The following is a 17478-nucleotide window of genomic DNA, read 5'->3' as shown; positions in this document are numbered from 1 at the left end:
TGGATGTGCTCGAAAAACATTAGTAATGGCGATGATCGATGTTACTAATATCTTTTGTCATAAGTTTTGTTTCTTTAAGGCCTTGGGCTTGTAGAATTTGGGCTAATTGTCATATCTGCAATCAAACACAAGAGAAAAGTCTCCAAAGTTTTCAGTGGCACCTCTGGTTTCTGCGTGTAATATCCCAGAGCTTTTCACAGCAGGGCAAGTCCTTGGACTGCAACAGCCAGCAAGTAAACCCTAATCTTTTAAAAAAAAAAAACCAAGCCACCTAATTTCAAGCTAATTTTAGGCTTATAGAAAAGTTTAACAGTACAGGGAGTTTCCATGTATGTTTCACCCAGCTCCCCTAATGCTAACATCTTACATAACCACAGTGCAATTGTCGGAACTAGGAAATTAGCGCTGATAGAGCATTATACTGTTAAACTAAAGGCCTTATTCAGATTTTACCAGTTTTTACATTAACGTCTCTTTTTATGCCAGGACCCTATCCAGGGCTCCACATTGCATTTAGCCGTGATTTTCCCTTTGTCTCCCGCAGCTTAAATCAGTTCCTCAGTCTTTCCTGTCTTTTGTGACTTCAACACTTTAGAAGCGTAGTGGTTACTTATTTTGTTGAATGCCTCTCAGTTTGGGTTTGTCTCATGTTTTCTTGTGATTGAACTGCATTTTTGGCAAGAATACCACAGAAATGTTGTGTCCTTCTTAGTATTAATACATCAAACCACATGGTTCATGACACGGATATTGACATGTCTTAAACCTGGTAATATCTTGTTACTGGTGATACTGACCTTGGTTACGTGGTTCAGGTGTTTTCTGCCTGGTTTCTCTACTCCAGAGTTATTATCTTTTCCTTTGTAGTTAATAAGTGTCTTGGGGGAGATACTTTGAGATTACGTAAATCCTATTCCTCCTCAAACTAGAAATCAGTTCTACGTACTAATTTTAGCGTTCATTGGTAGATCTGTCTGCAACAATTATTACAGTGGCATCTGTCTAATGGTGCTTTTCTTTTTTTTTTTTTTTTTTTTTTTTGAGACAGAGTCTCACTCTGTTGCCCAGGCTAGAGTGAGTGCCGTGGCGTCAGTCTAGCTCACAGCAACCTCAAACTCCTGAGCTCAAGGGATCCTCCTGTCTCAGCCTCCCGAGTAGCTGGGACTACAGGCATGCGCCACCATGCCCGGCTAATTTTTTCTATATATATTTTTAGCTGTCCATATAATTTCTTTCTATTTTTAGTAGAGATGGGGTCTCGCTCTTGCTCAGGCTGGTCTCGAACTCCTGAGCTCAAACGATCCGCCCACCTCGGCCTCCCAGAGTGCTAGGATTACAGGCGTGAGCCACCACGCCCGGCCAGCTTTTCTAGCCTTTCCTTTGTGAACTGTAATGCCACCGTAAGGAAGAACTGTCCTTTCTCCCCAGTTTATTAATTTAATTGATTATTTATTTATTTTAGCCTGAACTCATGAGTGAGTTTTGTTCTTTGGGCTATAATCCAATAGTATCATTATTCATTCTGTTGCTGCAATTGTTCAGTTCCAGCAAGCCAGAATTTGTTCATTTATTCTGCTTGCTCCTCTCTTTTCTTTCAGTGGGATATTTGAAAAGTCAGCAGAGTTCTGGCCCTGTGGGTAAACAGAACTACACCTCTTACTTCACAGCCCTGCAGAGGAGAAGCACCCACTTCCTTCACCACCGTTCTAGCGTTGAAACCGATGTTGCTCAGGAATGTCCTTTTTGAAACAAATCATGTTTCTTTTAAAATTTATTTGTTCTTGTTCCACTCCTAGTAGAGACAAAAAAAATGGCTTGGGGTGTATATGATGGCATATTGGCATTTAAATGCGCCCAGGATCAGTTTGATACAAACCAAGACATTCTGGGCCTGCGTTTTCCACGGCTCACTCTGTCCACACGATGCCGTGCTGGGAAGGCGGCCTGCGGTTATCCTCACTGACGATCTCTAGTGAGTCTTACAACTCATGCAGTCTCTTGAGTAAGAACTGGTGCACACTGATTCTGGTATTACCTGTTTTCAGGATTTTTGACCTTGCACCCAGGAGACCAAAGGATGATGGCAACGTGAGGTAGACACAGGGCTGCCCTGCCTGCCTGAACCCCAGGCAGGGAGCTGCAGGGGCTGCCACCAGCACTCGTCTCCCAGTGGTTCTCACACTGTTTTTCCTTTTTTTCCCCTTTGGTCAACCCAAGCAGGTCAAAGGACCTACTGTTTCCATTCCCACTTTATAGGGAGAAAGAGATTGAAGATAGCAAAGGTTTGGAGAGGAATAACATAGCAATCTAAACGGTGATATGGCAGCAGGCATATAAAAACAAAGGGATCGACACGTAAAACCAAACATTCCTTAATACAAGAACAGCAGCTCAAGACCAACTCAAGATGAGCCTGACAATGTCCTGCTCACTGAGTGTCTTCCCTGAAATCGGAGAACTCTCGCGGCTTGCCTGTGTGAGGACACGGAGGGGCTGTGCTAGGGCGCGAAGGCTGCATGGTGTCTTTGCTTCTCGGAGGGCTGAATTTGAGCCCCAGGTCAACTCCAGGTACCTGGTAATTTTAGCTCACAAATGCCAAAGTTTATAGTGCTCAGTGGCTCAATCAGTAGGCCATTAGTCAGTGCCACTCAACCGTAAGTAAAAATGGAAGCCAATAGCATTGCTTTGAAGATGGGCTGTTTTGCATGAGTTTGGAGCCTCTCTCAGGGGACCCTGTAGGTCTATTGCTTTCCACAGTGAAATCTAACAGACAGACGGTGCAGAGGGGAGAGGAAAAGGGGAAGCCTAACCGTAAGAATTATAGTCTCCAGAAAGCTGAGTAGGGAGCTCCCAAGGGATCAACTTCCCTGCCCCATGCCCTAGAGGCGGACAAGGATCAAAGAAATAGAAACCACCCTAGAATCTCTGCTTTACCTTCCTTTGCACTCCTTGCCGTCCTGTCAGGCACATTTCCACACTGCTATGACCTCATCCAGCCGTCCTCCCCACCCCCGAGTAGCCCATTCTCTCCGTCTGCCCAGCCCAGCCTCTCTCCGCCTAGCTCAACCCCATGCCGCTCAGGAAGACTTCCCTGCTGACTGCAAGTAATTCCGTAAGCGTAAATGACAGCTACCATTTCAGGGCTTGCTGTAGTGACTGCCCTGCTCCAGACCCCAAGCTGGAAAGCGGTGGCAGCAGGACTCAGCCCCGAGAGCATGGGCACGTCTCGCTGCCCCGCAGGCCAGCAGGTGGCTGCGCTGAGACTGCCCTGGGCTCTGCCCTCAAGCCAGTGAGTGACCCCCACACTCCACAGCTGCCGGAACTCCCCGGATGACCTCTGCCTCTCACTCACCGCCAACTCCCTCTCTTACAGCGGGTTTGAGGCTTTGCTTTGTTTTAAACCTTGAAACTTCCTTTCCTCTCTTGATTTAAAAAATTATTTTTTCAAATTCTAGCTTCTCATTTAAAAATTCAAACAATATTGAAGCTTAAAGGGCAGAAGTGAAAAATCTCCATTACTGCCATCTCCTGATCCCAATCCTACTCTCCAAATGTACCTACTATTAACCATTTAGATTTTTTCAGACTTTTTCTATATGTATGTATGTTTAGGAAGGTTTTCTGACTTCTGGGAATTCTGTGTATTTATGTATCTTTGTTCTAAGTCATTGTCCATTCCAGATTGTAAGCTGCAAAAGGGTAAGATAAATGTACTTTTAAATGAATCTAGCCAGCACCTGACCAAAGAAACAACTATTCTTGATGGATTTGTAGGAGCACTTGCGTTGGAGAAAGGTGTGGAAGGCAGGATCCCTGTAGAGAGACCCCAGATCACCAAGAAGGAAGACCTCTGAGCTGCAGGGGAGACAGCTGGCTGTTGACAAGCTCACCAGCAACTGGCCGGACCCGCAGGGTGTAAAATCACTCCAGTGTGGGTCGCCTGGTGGCCAGGGGAGGGGAGCACAGAGGAGGGGCGGCAGGAGGGTGGAATGTGGGCTGGGCCAGGTTTAGAATTACAAGTGCCACACTTTAAATAGCCGGCACCTTCCCCTTCCCCCTTGGATAATTCTTCTCCCCTGACTGGACCTCTGGCCGCAACTTCAGTAAGGTTCGGACGCTTTCTTCTCTTTTTCTCTGGTTCTGAGTCTCAGACTGCAGGTTGGCGGGATCCACAGGACTTTTGATCCTCTCCTAGAAAATACGTTTTTGACATTTATGTGTGCATATGCAAAGACTGTATGCTATTTCCTTCACTTTCTGAAACTTGGGCAGGTGTTGACTTAAGGGATAAATGTAATTTGGAAAAAGAGAACCCTAGATTGAGAAGAAAGACATTTGGGCTTGATTCTAGGAAAATGAAGACTTTCTTCTCCATGAAATGAGACGATCAATTCTTTGACAAGACTGGAAGTAAAAATTTGAGTGCCTGTTATTCCACTAAGTGTGTGTGAGTCTGTGTGTGTGTGTGTGTGTGTGTGTGAGTCTGTGTGTGTGTGTGTGTGTGTGTGAGTCTGTGTGTGTGTGTGTGTGTGTGAGTCTGTGTGTGTGTGTGTGTGTGTGTGAGTCTGTGTGTGTGTGTGTGTGTGTGTGAGTCTGTGTGTGTGTGTGTGTGTGTGTGCCCTCATTCAATCCCTATGGCCAAGTGTGTCCTAGCATCCCCACTTTTATAGATGAGCACACTAAGGCTCGGCGTCACTCATGAACTTCCCTGGAGTCAGCCAGTGGCAGGGGAAGGCACAGGCTTGTCCGAGTCCACAGCACGTGTCCTTTCAGCTGCCACATGCTGCCTCCCCGGCTGCAGTGAGGCTCAGGGGCCAAGGAGAGGCTGCTGTCCCCTCCGGGTCTGGGGGTGAAGGGTGAGGGCGGCTTTCCAGCAGTGGAGACGCCCATCCGACGCCCGGGGAGGCCCAGAGCTAGCACCTGTCTTAGCTTCTCTAAACGACTGAGGAACCCACTTGGGACCGATGGCTTGGGTTCCTCCTTTGTAGCCCACAAACAATCTTTGGAGCCCGTCCCCTAATTTATCAAATGCCTACTGTTCCCCGACTTTCCAGCTTCCTGGATCCCTCAGGTAGCCCAAGTGGGGAGGCAGCGCCAAAGGGCCTGGCTCCCACTGAGAAAGTGCTGTCAGCATGAGCGTGGCTTGAGGCTTGGGGAAAGTCCGCCGCCCAGTTCTCCAGAAAAGGGGCTGCCGTGTAAGATCAGGGGAGTCCCTAGAAGATGCTTAGACTACACGAGCTGGTGAAGCTGGGTGGCCAGTGTGATGGGGCGGATGTAACCGAAAGAGCAGGGGCAGAGCCACCGTGTCCCCGCTGCGTGGCAGAGCCACCTTGTTGAAGCTCTCTGAGCTGCAGCCTCCTTATTTATAACGTGGCACAATAAGGGTGCTTATGCAGCGGCTGTGAGCGCTCAGGGCGCGTGGGGAGCCTGGTCTCAGCCGGGCAGAGCCGCGGCCCGACCCTCCCTCCCCGCGGGGCTGCACCCCGGCTCTGCTCACGCGTGTCGTCTGCTCCACTGGGACAGACGCCTGCATTTGTCATCGCCAAAAAGGAAAAAGAACCCACCGTCATTTTCCTCTGATGCTGATTTCAGAGAGAGGCGAGGGAGCCCCGGACAGACGCCGTCGTCTTACTCGGTCCCGGTCCCACCTGGCCTCTCTCATCCCTCTGACAGGACGTTTTAAAAACTGGCTTTTTACAATGCTCAGGGCAGCCCCAAACCAGAAAACTGGCATTTATTTTTATATTACAAAAATAAAACATGTTTGATAAAAATGTAGAAAATATAGGTAAGGAAAATATTCCTATAATCCAGCCATTGAAAGAGAACTATTTTGGTGGATATCCTAATCTTTCAATGCATGTAGATACTTCATAAAATATCTGTGAGGCATGATCATACCCTATGTGCGGTTTTCGCTTCATGTATTATGAACATCCTTTGGTTTCAATGTACTTTTTTCTGCAACACAGTTTTTAATGATTATACAGTAGTCTGTTGTAGGAATGTGGCAAGATTTATTAACCTGTCTACCATTTTTGGACGTTTGTGTACTTTCTAACTTTTGCTGTGATAAGCAATAAACATCCTTAATGCCAAATCGTCTACTCGCAGGCACTATCGTGTCCTTAGAAGGCAAAGTGGTGCTTTGAGGATCTTACGGTCCCCTCCTCCCGGCGGCCCCCAGCACCCAGCGTAGAGACAGGGCACCGGCTCGCACGCACGGCTGACTGGGGGTGGCGGGAGGACCTGCCCGACTCCGGGGCCACGTGAGTGCTCCCATGTCCACACGCGCCAGCCCGGAGCGCCTGTGTGCTGGAAGCACGTGTGTCCTTCGCCGTCAATGCTTCCTTCCTGCAACAGGGAAGGGACATGTGCTCCTGGTGGCCGTTGCCCAGCCTCTCCCAGTAAGAGCTGCTAGGGAGCCGCGTCCGCTGGGACGGGAGGAGGAATCCACCCTCTGCCAGGCACTGGTTCCGGGTGGTGCGCGGGTGAAGGCAGGAGGACGGCGTTCCTTCCGGGCCTCCGACAGTCACAGAGCATCCGCTTGCCTTCCAGGTGGAATGGATAGCGGAGTCCCAGGCACAGCCAGTAATGGAGAGACAAAGCCAGTGTGTCCTGTCGTGGAAAAGGCGGAGGAAGATGGCACCTTGGAGCGGGGCCAATGGAACAACAAGATGGAGTTTGTGCTGTCCGTGGCCGGGGAGATCATCGGCCTAGGCAACGTCTGGAGGTTTCCCTATCTCTGCTACAAAAACGGGGGAGGTGAGAGCCACTGCCCACCCCTGTCCCCCGGAGGGAGGACACTTCCGTCTCCTGCCCTTCCTGTCCCTCGGGGAGTCCTGTAGACACATAGAATGCTGCAGTTAGAAGGACTTGGAGTCACTAAGGACACTCTGCAGGAGACTGAGTCCCAGACAGGTCACACGACTTTCCCGGGACTCCTTTGGTAGCGCGGCACCACCAACACATGACAGCGTGGAGCCCAGCGCCTCGGAGTCTGGGTTCTGGCTCTGCTGATTCTCTCTCAGAGCCTCGGTTGCTGTTCATGTAAGTGGATATAATGATGCCTCCAAGGTTGCTGTGAGGTTCAGAGACTGTGTGTAAAGTACGTCATAAATAGCAGCTATGTTGGTGAGGATGTTAATACCAGACCGTTCTGTGCTCTTAGGATTCCTCAGCCTTGGCCTTGTGTCTTTGCCCCTCTCTGCTGGCGCCCTGACGTTCCCCAAACCGCCCAATACCCAACCCCCCTTGACACCAGTGGCTCTTCCTTTAAAAATTTCCCACTGCATGCGTGCACACGTGTGTGTGTGTGTGTGTGTGTGTGTGCTGAGGGGGAGCCTTCGCCTCGGCTCTTTACCGTGTCATTATCGAGTTTGTGCCCCTCCATTCCAGCCCCGGGGTAACTTTGCTATACACCCACAGCAGCGGCAGTAATTCTGCAGGCACCAACCCACATGCGGGGAATTCTGTGTCCCCATGGGAAGCCAGGGGGTTCCCCGAGCCCTGGAGGCTCCGTGGCTCAGTGGGTGAGGAGCACCTCCTTGCTGGCGGGTGACGCTTGTGAGGGTTGGGGCTCCCGGGCCAGGCTTCGTGGTGAGGCGTGGCCAGGACCGGAATGTGGAGGGGTCCGCAGGGAAATGCCGAGAGGACAGGTGGTGTCATGGGCCAAGGACTGCAGGGGACGAGCAGCCTCCAAAGGCATCTGGCTTGCGTGTCCCAGTGGTGCGGAGAGAGACAGCACCGACACGGGGTGGAGGGACCCGGGAGGCACAGGGAGCTGCTCTGGGCCCACATTGTGCCCAGGTTTGTGGCAATCAGGGATTGGCCCTGGGGTTGGAGGTTAACGTATGTTGGTCCGGAGGGATGGGAATGACCTTTCTCCGTAGGCATTTCTGGCCAGTGTCCTGGAATCACAGGACTTCGCCCTGTCCGCGCTGCGAGGGCAGAGGGAGATCCTCCCTGTCTTGCCTTGCCCTGGGTGCGCCACGTGCTTGCTCTGGAATTCGGGCCTGAGCGCTCTTCCTCTGCAGACTTGGTGGAGAGCTGGGGCTGGCCCAGGGCACAAGCAGGGGTCTGGGGCCCTGGGCCGGGCGCTGGGACTCTGTGTCTGGAAGCTGGAAACCAGCTTAGCTCCTCACGTGGCAAATGGATTAGGAGGTGAGCAGCTTTCCCCAAGCCTCTTTGGAATTGGGTAAAGCTTGGCCTGGGAATTAGCGGGGATGGCGCGAGGAGGAGAGGGAGGGGGAGGGGGAGGGGGAGGAGGAGGGGGAGGGGAAGGAGGGGAAGGAGGGGAAGGAGGGGGAGGGGAGGGGGAGGGGAGGAGGAGGGGGAGGAGGCGGAGGGGGAGAGAGGGATTTCGAGGTCTAAGGTCCAATGCAGAGCTGCTAGCTGGAGAGGGGACGTTCAGGGAGCAGTGACAGGAGCGCGGGGGGCAGGGCTCTCCCCGTCCCATCTGTCTGGCAACATCGGGGTCCAGGCTGTCCCCGGGCTGTCCGGCAGGTTTGCGCAGCCTGGGCGCGTGCCGGCTCTGCCCTGTGTTGGGGGGCAGCCCAGGGAGGGAAGAGCACGAGTGGGTGCTTGTGTGGGGGGTGGCGGCAGCACGGAGGTTGCTGTGGCTCCTCCCCCTGGCGAGGCCCTGCCTTCCCGCACGGCTGGGCCAAGACTGGGACTGAGAACTTCTCAGGGGTCCCGTGGTCCGGTCACGGCCTCTTATTTAACACCTTACACCACCCCAGGATTTCCTCCCTTGACCAAGCGCGGGCCCTGGTACTGCCCTGCGCTGGCAGCTGGCTTGCAGCAGCAGCTGTGCGGGCTGTTCTGAGGGACTTTGAGCCAGCCGGGTGCCCAGGTTTGCTCTGAAGGGCCCGAGTCACCCGGGCACTGGCTGAGTTAACGAAAGGCTCCTTTGCTTAGGTACGGGCGGCCGATCACAGATTCTTACGGTCAGCAGAGGGACCTAGACCTGCCTGTCTTTCTGTTTTTTGGTGTTCCCAGCAGTTTGACCTTTCAGTTAACTCCCCTCCCTTCACCCCCTCCCGCTCCAAGCACAGCAAGCTGCGACAGAGGTGGCCCAGTGCTTCACCTCGTTGTCCGCCTCTTTGCCAAAGCAGAGACCGATGCCTCTTTCTGTCTTTCTTTTTGTTTTTTTTTTGAGACAGAGTCTCACCTGTTGCCCGGGCTAGAGTGCCGTGGTGTCAGCCTAGCTCACAGCAACCTCAAACTCCTGGTCTCAAGCGATCCTCCTGCCTCAGCCTCCCGAGTAGCTGGGACTACAGGTGTGTGCCACCACACCCGCTAACTTTTTTACTATTTTTAGTAGAGACGGGGTCTGGGTCTTGCTCAGGCTGGTCTCGAACTCCTGACCTCGAGCGATCCTTCCACCTCGGCCTCCCAGAGTGCTAGGATTACAGGCGTGAGCCACCGCGCCCGGCCCTGATGCCTCTTACTGAGCTGACACGGTGCGGCATGCGGGAATGAGGGTGGGAGAATGGAGATGTTGGCATCGGTTTGACTCCCTTCCTCCTGGTTCCATGATTTTGTTTAAAGCCTTGGATCTCAGGTCGGGGTTTGGGCTCCTGGGGGTGACGGGAGCCAGTGCCGGGGAAGGATGCTGCCGTGCTCCGGGCTGTGCCACACTCTGGTCCTGTGTCCAGTCAGCTCACTCTGGGCCTTTCTCCGAACCCACAGCTTCGCACAAGTACTTCGTTGGGGGCCGGGGACGCTAATATAGGAACTTTTTTAGTAGCAGGATCTGTCCAGTGAGAAGCTCAGAGATGAGAGTCCCCAAAGCGTAACTTTAGTTCCAAACTAAAAATATAAGTGATGTAGTTTTGGTTTCTTCCAGATTTAACGTTTGGTAGATCTAATTTGAAGTGAGCTCCAGAGCAGGGAAGGGTGGAGGGAGGACTATGCTAGAACACAGTCCTAACAGTGCTATCTGAAAACTGCAGCTGCAAACCAGGGAAGCTGGCAGGGTGGTCTCAAGAAGCCCCTTCTAAAACCAGCAGCAACAGGGAAGCTTTTTAGGGAGATGCAGGGGGGATGCCCCCCTCCCTGGTCTCCGAGGCAAGCCCTCCTGCTGCCCAGGACCTGCATCCGGCACCTGCCGCCTCCTGCGAGCTCGGTGGGCGGCCTCAGCACACAGCTGGCTGAGCCCGGAGCCTGACCACGCAGCACCTGGCCTGTGTCAGGAATTGTGCGAAGTGGGTGGGGCACATGTGTGAATAAAACAGACCAATTCCCTGTCCCTGTGGGACTTCCATCCTAGAGGGGGGAGACAGACTATAACAGGGTAAGGAGGTAGACCAGACAGCTGGAGAAAGAGCAGGGAGAGCTGGGTGCAGCGGCCAGAAGTGTGGGTGTGGCTGGCACCCTAGCTGCTGCAGACTCAGTTGCTGAGCACCCACAATACCTGGGGCTGGAGTCACCTGTGAGGCTGCAGCAGGATGTGCCACAGCACGACCTCTCAGAAGGTCCCCGAGGGGACAGCCTGTGGGGAGGCAGCACCGAAGAGCCCTCAACGCTGGATGGCGGGGAGAGGGAGGGATGGCAGCATGGGGAGAGGGAGGGAGGGCAGCGTGGGGAGAGAGAGGGAGGGAGGGCGGCGTGGGGAGAGGGAGGGAGGGCAGCGTGGGGAGGAGGGAGGGAGGGCAGCGTGGGGAGGAGGGAGGGAGGGCAGCGTGGGGAGGAGGGATGGCAGCAGGCAGCATGGGGAGGAGGGAGGGCAGTGTGGGGAGGAGGGAGGGATGGCAGCGTGGGGAGGAGGGATGGCAGCGTGGGGAGGAGGGATGGCAGCGTGGGGAGGAAGGATGGCAGCAGGCAGCTGCAAGCCTGGATGGTGTTTGTAGATGCCAAAGAATAAACAGAAATGAGAAGCACTTTTCTTCATATAAAATGATAGCTATTTTTGTAGTACGTGACAGTTTGTGAGCATTTTCAGCGAATTACTCAATGCCCACTGCTGGTCAGGCCAGTGCTGGTTGCCGTGTGCCCCTATTCGAGGAGGGTCACCCTTCTGCTGCCCAGTGGCACACCCTGCGCTTATGTCTTAAACAATCGGCTGGCACGTTGCAGGTGGCACCACAGAGCATGCTCCTCTGGAGGACGGTGGCCGGCAGAATGAGTCCTTCCTAGGATGGGGGTGTGGGCTTTCCCATCTCAACGGGGAAAATGCCAGCACGTGCTAGAATTTTGTGGAGGCTAGCATGGGTGATACGGGGTGCCTGTAACTTTGAACTCCATCCACCACCCCCAGGACTAACTTCGTCTTCGGCTGGTGGTGACTGGTGCAGGGCTGGGGCGGGGAGAGGCAGAGGGCCCTCCAGGACTGCCTGGTCTGCACCTGGGTCCCCTCGGGCTGCATGCCCTGACCCCTTCCACGCTTCTAGGGCCAGTAGCCCCTGCTGGTGGGTATGGACTTGGTCCCTGTGTCAGGCTGCCCAGGAGCTCCATGAGGCAGAGGAGGAGGGAGCAGAGCAGAGCCCGACCGCTGCAGTCCAGCGTTGGCTCGGTCTGTTGGGATGAGCAGGCAGGGTGCCTATGGGAGGGGCTTCAGCTGGGCTAACTTTATTTCTGGAATGTTTGGGGCTCCCAGCAGTGACTTCATATCAGCTACTGGGTTCTCTCTTCCCTAGTTTTTCCCTTGAGTTGATTTATGGACTTACTTGACTGAATCCTTTATGAACTTTATCTCTTTGCCCTCAGGGTAACTGGGTGCTCCCTTAGTGCCTGAATTATGGTCGCATAGACTCCAAGCAGGATTTTTGGAAGGTGAAGAACTGGAGGACTCTGCTCTCCGTTAGCTCACAATAAACAGCACATATTCAGAGTGCACAATTTGACATGTTTTTATATGTGTGTGTGCTCACGAACCCGCTGCCGCAGTCAAGCTAATGAACAGTCCGTCACCCGAGTCTCCTCCTGTCCTTGTTGAATCCCCTCCCCACCCGACCCCTGCTGCTCCGCGGTGCGCCCCCTGGTCCCTTGCTGTCAGGTCTGTCAGTTTGCATTTCCCAGAATTTATATAAACAGAATCACACCAGGTGTACTTCTCTCAGTCTGGCTGCTTTCACTCAGCATAATTCCTTTCAGATTCATCCATGGTTGTCACGTGTCAGTAATTTATCCCTTGTTAATGAGACTTCACATATTCCAGACACAAGTCCTTTACTAGATATGCATTTTCCAATACCTTTTTCATTCTGTGTCTTGTATTTTTCCTTTTCTTAACAGTGTCTTTTGAAGTGCAGGCATTTTAAATTGTGATGAAGTCCAGGTTATCAGTGTGTTCTTTTATGAACCGTATGTTTGGTGTTACATAAAAGAAATCTCTGTCTAACCCAAGGCCTCATATTTTCTTCTAGAAGTTTTGTAGTTTTAGGTTTTACATTTAGGTTTATGATCCATTGTAGGTTAATTTTCTTATACAGTGAAGGTATGGATTGAAGTTCATTTTTGTGGCATATGGATGTCCACTTGTTCCAGACAATAGTTGAAAAGTCTATCCTCTTTCCAATGAATTGCCTTTACATTTTTGTCAAAAATCAGTTGTCCATGTGTGTATGGGCTTGTTGCTAGACTCTATTCTGTTCCACTGATCCATGTATTTACTATCTTAATTACCGTGGCTTCTTAATAATGTAAATATAGGTAGAGTTAAGCCTAAATCTTGGTTCTTCTTTTTCAAAGATGTTTGGCTATTGTAGGTCCTAATTTTCAGATACATTTTAGAATCAGTATGTCAATTTCTACAAAAAAACAGTCTTCTGGGATTTTGATTGGGATTGGAGTGAATCTATAGATCAATTTGGGAAGAACTGACATCTTAATACACAGTCTTCTGACCCATGAACATGGTATGTCTCTTCATTTATTTAGCTATTCTTTAATTTCTCTCAGCAATGTAGCAATGTAGTTGTGAGTGTACGTATCTTTCCTTTGTCAGATTTATTCCTAAATGTTTCATATTTTTGATGCTATTGTAAATGATATTTCTTAAATTTTAATTTATGATTATTCCTAATACGTAGAAGTGCAATTGGTGTTTTTTGTTTTTTTGTTTTTCTTTTAGAGACGGGATCTTGCTCTGTTATCCAGGCTGGAGTGCAGTGGCGCAATCATAGCTCACTGTAGCCTTCAACTCCTGGGTTCAAGGGATCCTCCCACTTCAGTCTCCCAAATATCTGGGACTATAGGCATGCACCACCACACCTGGCTAATTTTTTGTTTTTTGAGACAGCTTCTTGCTCTGTTGCCCAGGCCGGAGTGCAGTGGCATCATCATAGCTCACAGCAATCTCAAACTCGTGGGCTCAAGCGATCCTCCTGCCTCAGCCTCCCAAGTACGTGGGACTATAGTCCTGTGCCACCATGCCCAGCTAATTTTTAATTTTTTTGTAGAGATGGGGTCTTGCTATGTTGCCCAGGCTGGTCTCAAACTCCTGGGCTCAAGTGATCCTCCCGCCTCGGCCTCCCAAAGTGCTGGGATTACACATGTAAGCCACGGCACTCAGCTAGAAATGCAATTGATTTTTGTATGTTGATCTTGTATCCTGCAACCTTGCTAAGATTGCTTATTGGTTCTAGTAGTTTTTTGTACATTCCAAAGGATTTTCTACATATAATAGCATGTCTTCTACAAACAAAGCAGTTTTATTTCTTCTTTTCAATCAGAATAACTTTTAATTCCTTGTCTTGCCTTACTGCCCTGGCTAGAATCTCCAGTACAATGCTGAATGGAAGTGGTGAGAATAGACACTTTTTGTTCTCAGGCGTAGCAGTCTTTCACCATTAAGTGTGCCAGCTGTTGGGTTTTTGTAGATGATTGTTATCAGATTGAGGAAGTTCTATTCATCAGTTGCTGGGAGTTTTTATTAGGAATTACTGTTGGATTTGGTCAAATACTTTTTCTGCATCTATGTAATGATCATATGGTTTTCTTTTTTAATTTGTTAACATGATGAATTACGTTGAATTTTTGAATGTTAAACACATCTTGTATTCCTGGGATAAATCCCATTACATAATATATTATCCTTTTGACATAGTATGGGATTTGATTTGCTAAAATTTTGTTTAGATTTTTTTTGCATCCATGTTCATGAAAGATATTGGTCTTTAATTTTCTTTTCTTATAAAGTATTTGTCTGCTTTTGTTATCGGGGTAATGCTGGCTTTATTGAGTCAGGAAGTATGCCGCCTTTTTCAGTTTTCTGGGCAAGTTTATGTAGAACTGGTATTATTCCTTCCTTAAATGTTTGGAGAATTCACCAGTGAAGTTATTTGGGCCTAGAGTTGTTTTTTTTTGGAAAGTTTTAAACCAAAAACTCAAGTTCTTTAATAGTTTTAGGGCTATTCAGATTATTTATTTCTTTTGAGTGAGCCTTGGTAGTTAGTAATTGTTTTGAGGAATTTATCCATTTTACCTAAATTGTCACATTTATTGGCATAAAGTTATTCACATATTTTCTTATCATCCATTTACTGTCTATAGAATGTCTACTGATGATACCGCTCTCACTTGTCATATTGGTAATAATTTGTGTCTTCTGCAAGTTTGTCAATTTTATTGACTGACTCACAGAGCCAGCTTTTGGTTTCATTGATTTTCTCTATTGTTTTCCTGTTTTGTATTTCATTGATTTTCTCTCTGATTTTTATTATTTCCTTTGACTTACTTTGGGTTTCATTTGTTCTTATTTTTCTCATTTCTTAGGTGGAAGCGGAGGTAATTGATTCGAGACTTTTCTTCTTTTATAATAGTAGCCATTTAGTGGTATGAATCTCCCCGAGTACTGCTTTAGCAGCACTCCACAAGTTTTGATACACTGTTTCACGTCATTGCATTCCAAATACTTTCTAATTTCTGTTTTGATTACTCCTTTGGCCCACGTGTCATTTTAGAAGTGTGTTACCTAATTTCCAAATACGTGGGAATTTTCCAATGTCTCCCTCTTACTGATTTCTAATTTAGTTACAGAACATACTTTGCATGGCTTGGATCCTGTCAGACTTATTCAGATTTGTTCTGTGGTCTAGGATATGGCCTACCTTGCTGAATATTCCATGTACACTTGGAAATAGGGTATATTTTGCTGTTGGGTTAGATAGCATGTTCAATAAATATCAACTATGTCAAGTTATTTGGCAAGGTTTTCAAATCTTTTATATCTTTACTGATTTTGTGTCTACTTATTCTATAAATTATTGAGAGAGGGATCTTATACTCTTCGATTTTAATTAGGAATTTATCTATTTCTCTTTGAAGTTCTATCAGTTTTTGCTTCATGTATTTTGAAGCTCTGTTATTAGGTGTATATGTATTTAGGATATTACATCCTCTTCATGAAATGATCTATTGATCATTATGAAATGAACTTCTCTACCCTTGGTAGACTTCTTTGCTCTGAAATCTACTTTGTGTGATATTAAGGTAAACATTCCAGCTTTCTTTTGATTAGTATTAATATGGTATATGTTTTTCATCCTTTTACTTTTTTAATTTTATTTTTATTTTTTTATTATTTTTTTTTTATCTTATTGTTATGGGGGATACAGAATTGCAGGTTACATACGTTGCCCATGTACCGCCTTTCCCCCCAAGTCAGAGCTCCTGGCGTGTCTGTTCCCCAGGTAGTGCGCGTTGCACCCATCATGTAGGTATATATCCCTCCCTTCCCCACCCCCTCATCCTTTTACTTTTAACCTCTTCATGTTTTTTTAAATTTGAAGTGAATTTCTTTTAGGCAGCATATTGTTGAAGCTCACTAGTTTTTTTTTTAAGCCAATCTAACAATCTCTTCCTTTTAATTGCGATATTTAGACCATTTACATTTAATACAGTTATCCATATAGTCAGGTATAAATGCATCATCTTACTATTTGTTTTCATTTGTCCTATCAGTTCTTTGTTCCCTCTTTCCTCTTCTTCTGCTCTCTTTTGGATTAATTAAATATTTTTTTATTAACCCAGTGTTAAATTTGTTCCTTTTTTGACTTACTAGTCATAACTCATTTATTTTATTTTATTTTTTTTTTTTGAGACAGGGTCTTGTTCTGTTGCCCAGGCTAGAGTACAGTGGCATCATCATAGTTCACTGCGATCTCAAACTCAAGCGATCCTCCTGCCTCAGCCTCCTGGGCTAGGACTACAGGCATGCACCACCATGCATAGCTAATTTTTTTAAATAGACTCAGGGTCTCATTATGTTGCTCAGGCTAGTCTCGAACTCCTGGCCTCAAGCAGTCCTTCCACTTCAGCTTCCCAAAGTTCTAGGATTGTAGGCATGAGTCACTGTGCCTGGCCAGGCCTAACTCTTTGTTATTTCGGTGGTGGTTTTAGACTTTGTAGTGTACATCTTTAACTCATCACAGTTTATCCTCAAGTGATATTATATCACTTTATATATAAGAACCTTAAAATAGTGCTGTTCCATTCCTCTCCTCTTGGCCTTTGTGCTCTTAGACATTTTACTTTTTCATATGTTATAAACTCCACATTACATTGTTATTATTTTTGTTTAACTAGTCAATTATCTTAAAGAGATTTGAATACTAAGAAAAACCATTCTCATATATTTACCTATGTAGTTACTATTTCTAAAGGCCCTTACTCTTTTGGCTAGATCCGTATTTCTATCTGGTGTTATCATCTTCCTCTACCGGAAAGACTTTCTTTAACAATCCTTGTAGTGCAGGTCTGAAGGTGATGTATCCTTTCAGATTTTGCATGTCTTAAAAAGCATTTATTTCCCTTTCATTTTTGGACAGTATTTTTATTGGGTTTAGAATTCCAGGTTGACAGCCTTTTCCTTTAGCACTTTAATAAATGTGGTCTCCTGTCACTATCTTCTCTCTTGCACTGTTTCCAGTGAGAAGTTTAATGTTATTCTTGTCCTTTTTCTACTGTACATATGTGTCTTCCCGCCTGCCCCTGCCTCTGGTTACTGTTAAGATTTCCCCTTAAAAACTCTTTATCATTGGTTTCAATAATGTGAAGTATAATGTGCCTTGGTTTAGTTTTCTTCATGTTTTTTGTCTTGGTGTTTGTAGAGCTTCTTGGATCTATAGGTTTATAGTTTTCATAAAATTTGCAAAATTTCCAGCCATTGTTTCCTCAAAAATTTTCTGATCGGGCTGGGCGCGGTGGCTCACGCCTGTAATCCTAGCACTCTGGGAGGCCGAGGTGGGCGGATCGTTTGAGCTCAGGAGTTCGAGACCAGCCTGAGCAAGAGCGAGACCCCCTCTCTACTAAAAATAGAAAGAAATTATATGGACAACTAAAAAAATATATATATAGAAAAATTAGCCGGGCATAGTGGCGCATGCCTGTAGTCCCAGCTACTCGGGAGGCTGAGGCAGGAGGATCGCTTGAGCCCAGGAGTTTGAGGTTGCTGTGAGCTAGGCTGACGCCACAGCACTCACTCTAGCCTGGGCAACAAAGTGAGACTCTGTCTCAAAAAAAAAAAAAAAAAAA

The 17478-nt window shown here is 48.0% G+C and overlaps 1 protein-coding gene across 3 annotated transcripts in view; it reads left to right on the top strand.

Annotated features, from left to right (window-relative positions):
- The first annotated feature begins 4061 nt into the window (after positions 1 to 4061).
- LOC138397602 (sodium- and chloride-dependent GABA transporter 2) overlaps positions 4062 to 17478 on the top strand; it is a 35472-nt gene continuing 22055 nt past the window's right edge. The window contains exons 1-2 of one of the 3 annotated variants that reach the window (XM_069491815.1): positions 4062 to 4108; positions 6559 to 6765. In XM_069491815.1, the coding sequence (XP_069347916.1) occupies positions 6564 to 6765 (202 nt within the window). In that variant the 5' untranslated portion in view covers positions 4062 to 4108; positions 6559 to 6563. Of the gene's footprint in view, positions 4109 to 6558; positions 6766 to 7949; positions 8164 to 9040; positions 9282 to 17478 lie in introns of those variants that run through there. The other 2 variants (XM_069491818.1, XM_069491817.1) reach the window with 2 other exon arrangements.

Source organism: Eulemur rufifrons, chromosome 16 (genome assembly GCF_041146395.1).
Source record: "Eulemur rufifrons isolate Redbay chromosome 16, OSU_ERuf_1, whole genome shotgun sequence".
Taxonomy (NCBI): Eukaryota; Metazoa; Chordata; class Mammalia; order Primates; family Lemuridae; genus Eulemur; species Eulemur rufifrons.
The sequence above is the reverse complement of the archived record's forward strand: the minus strand, read 5'-3'. Positions and strand labels throughout refer to the sequence as shown.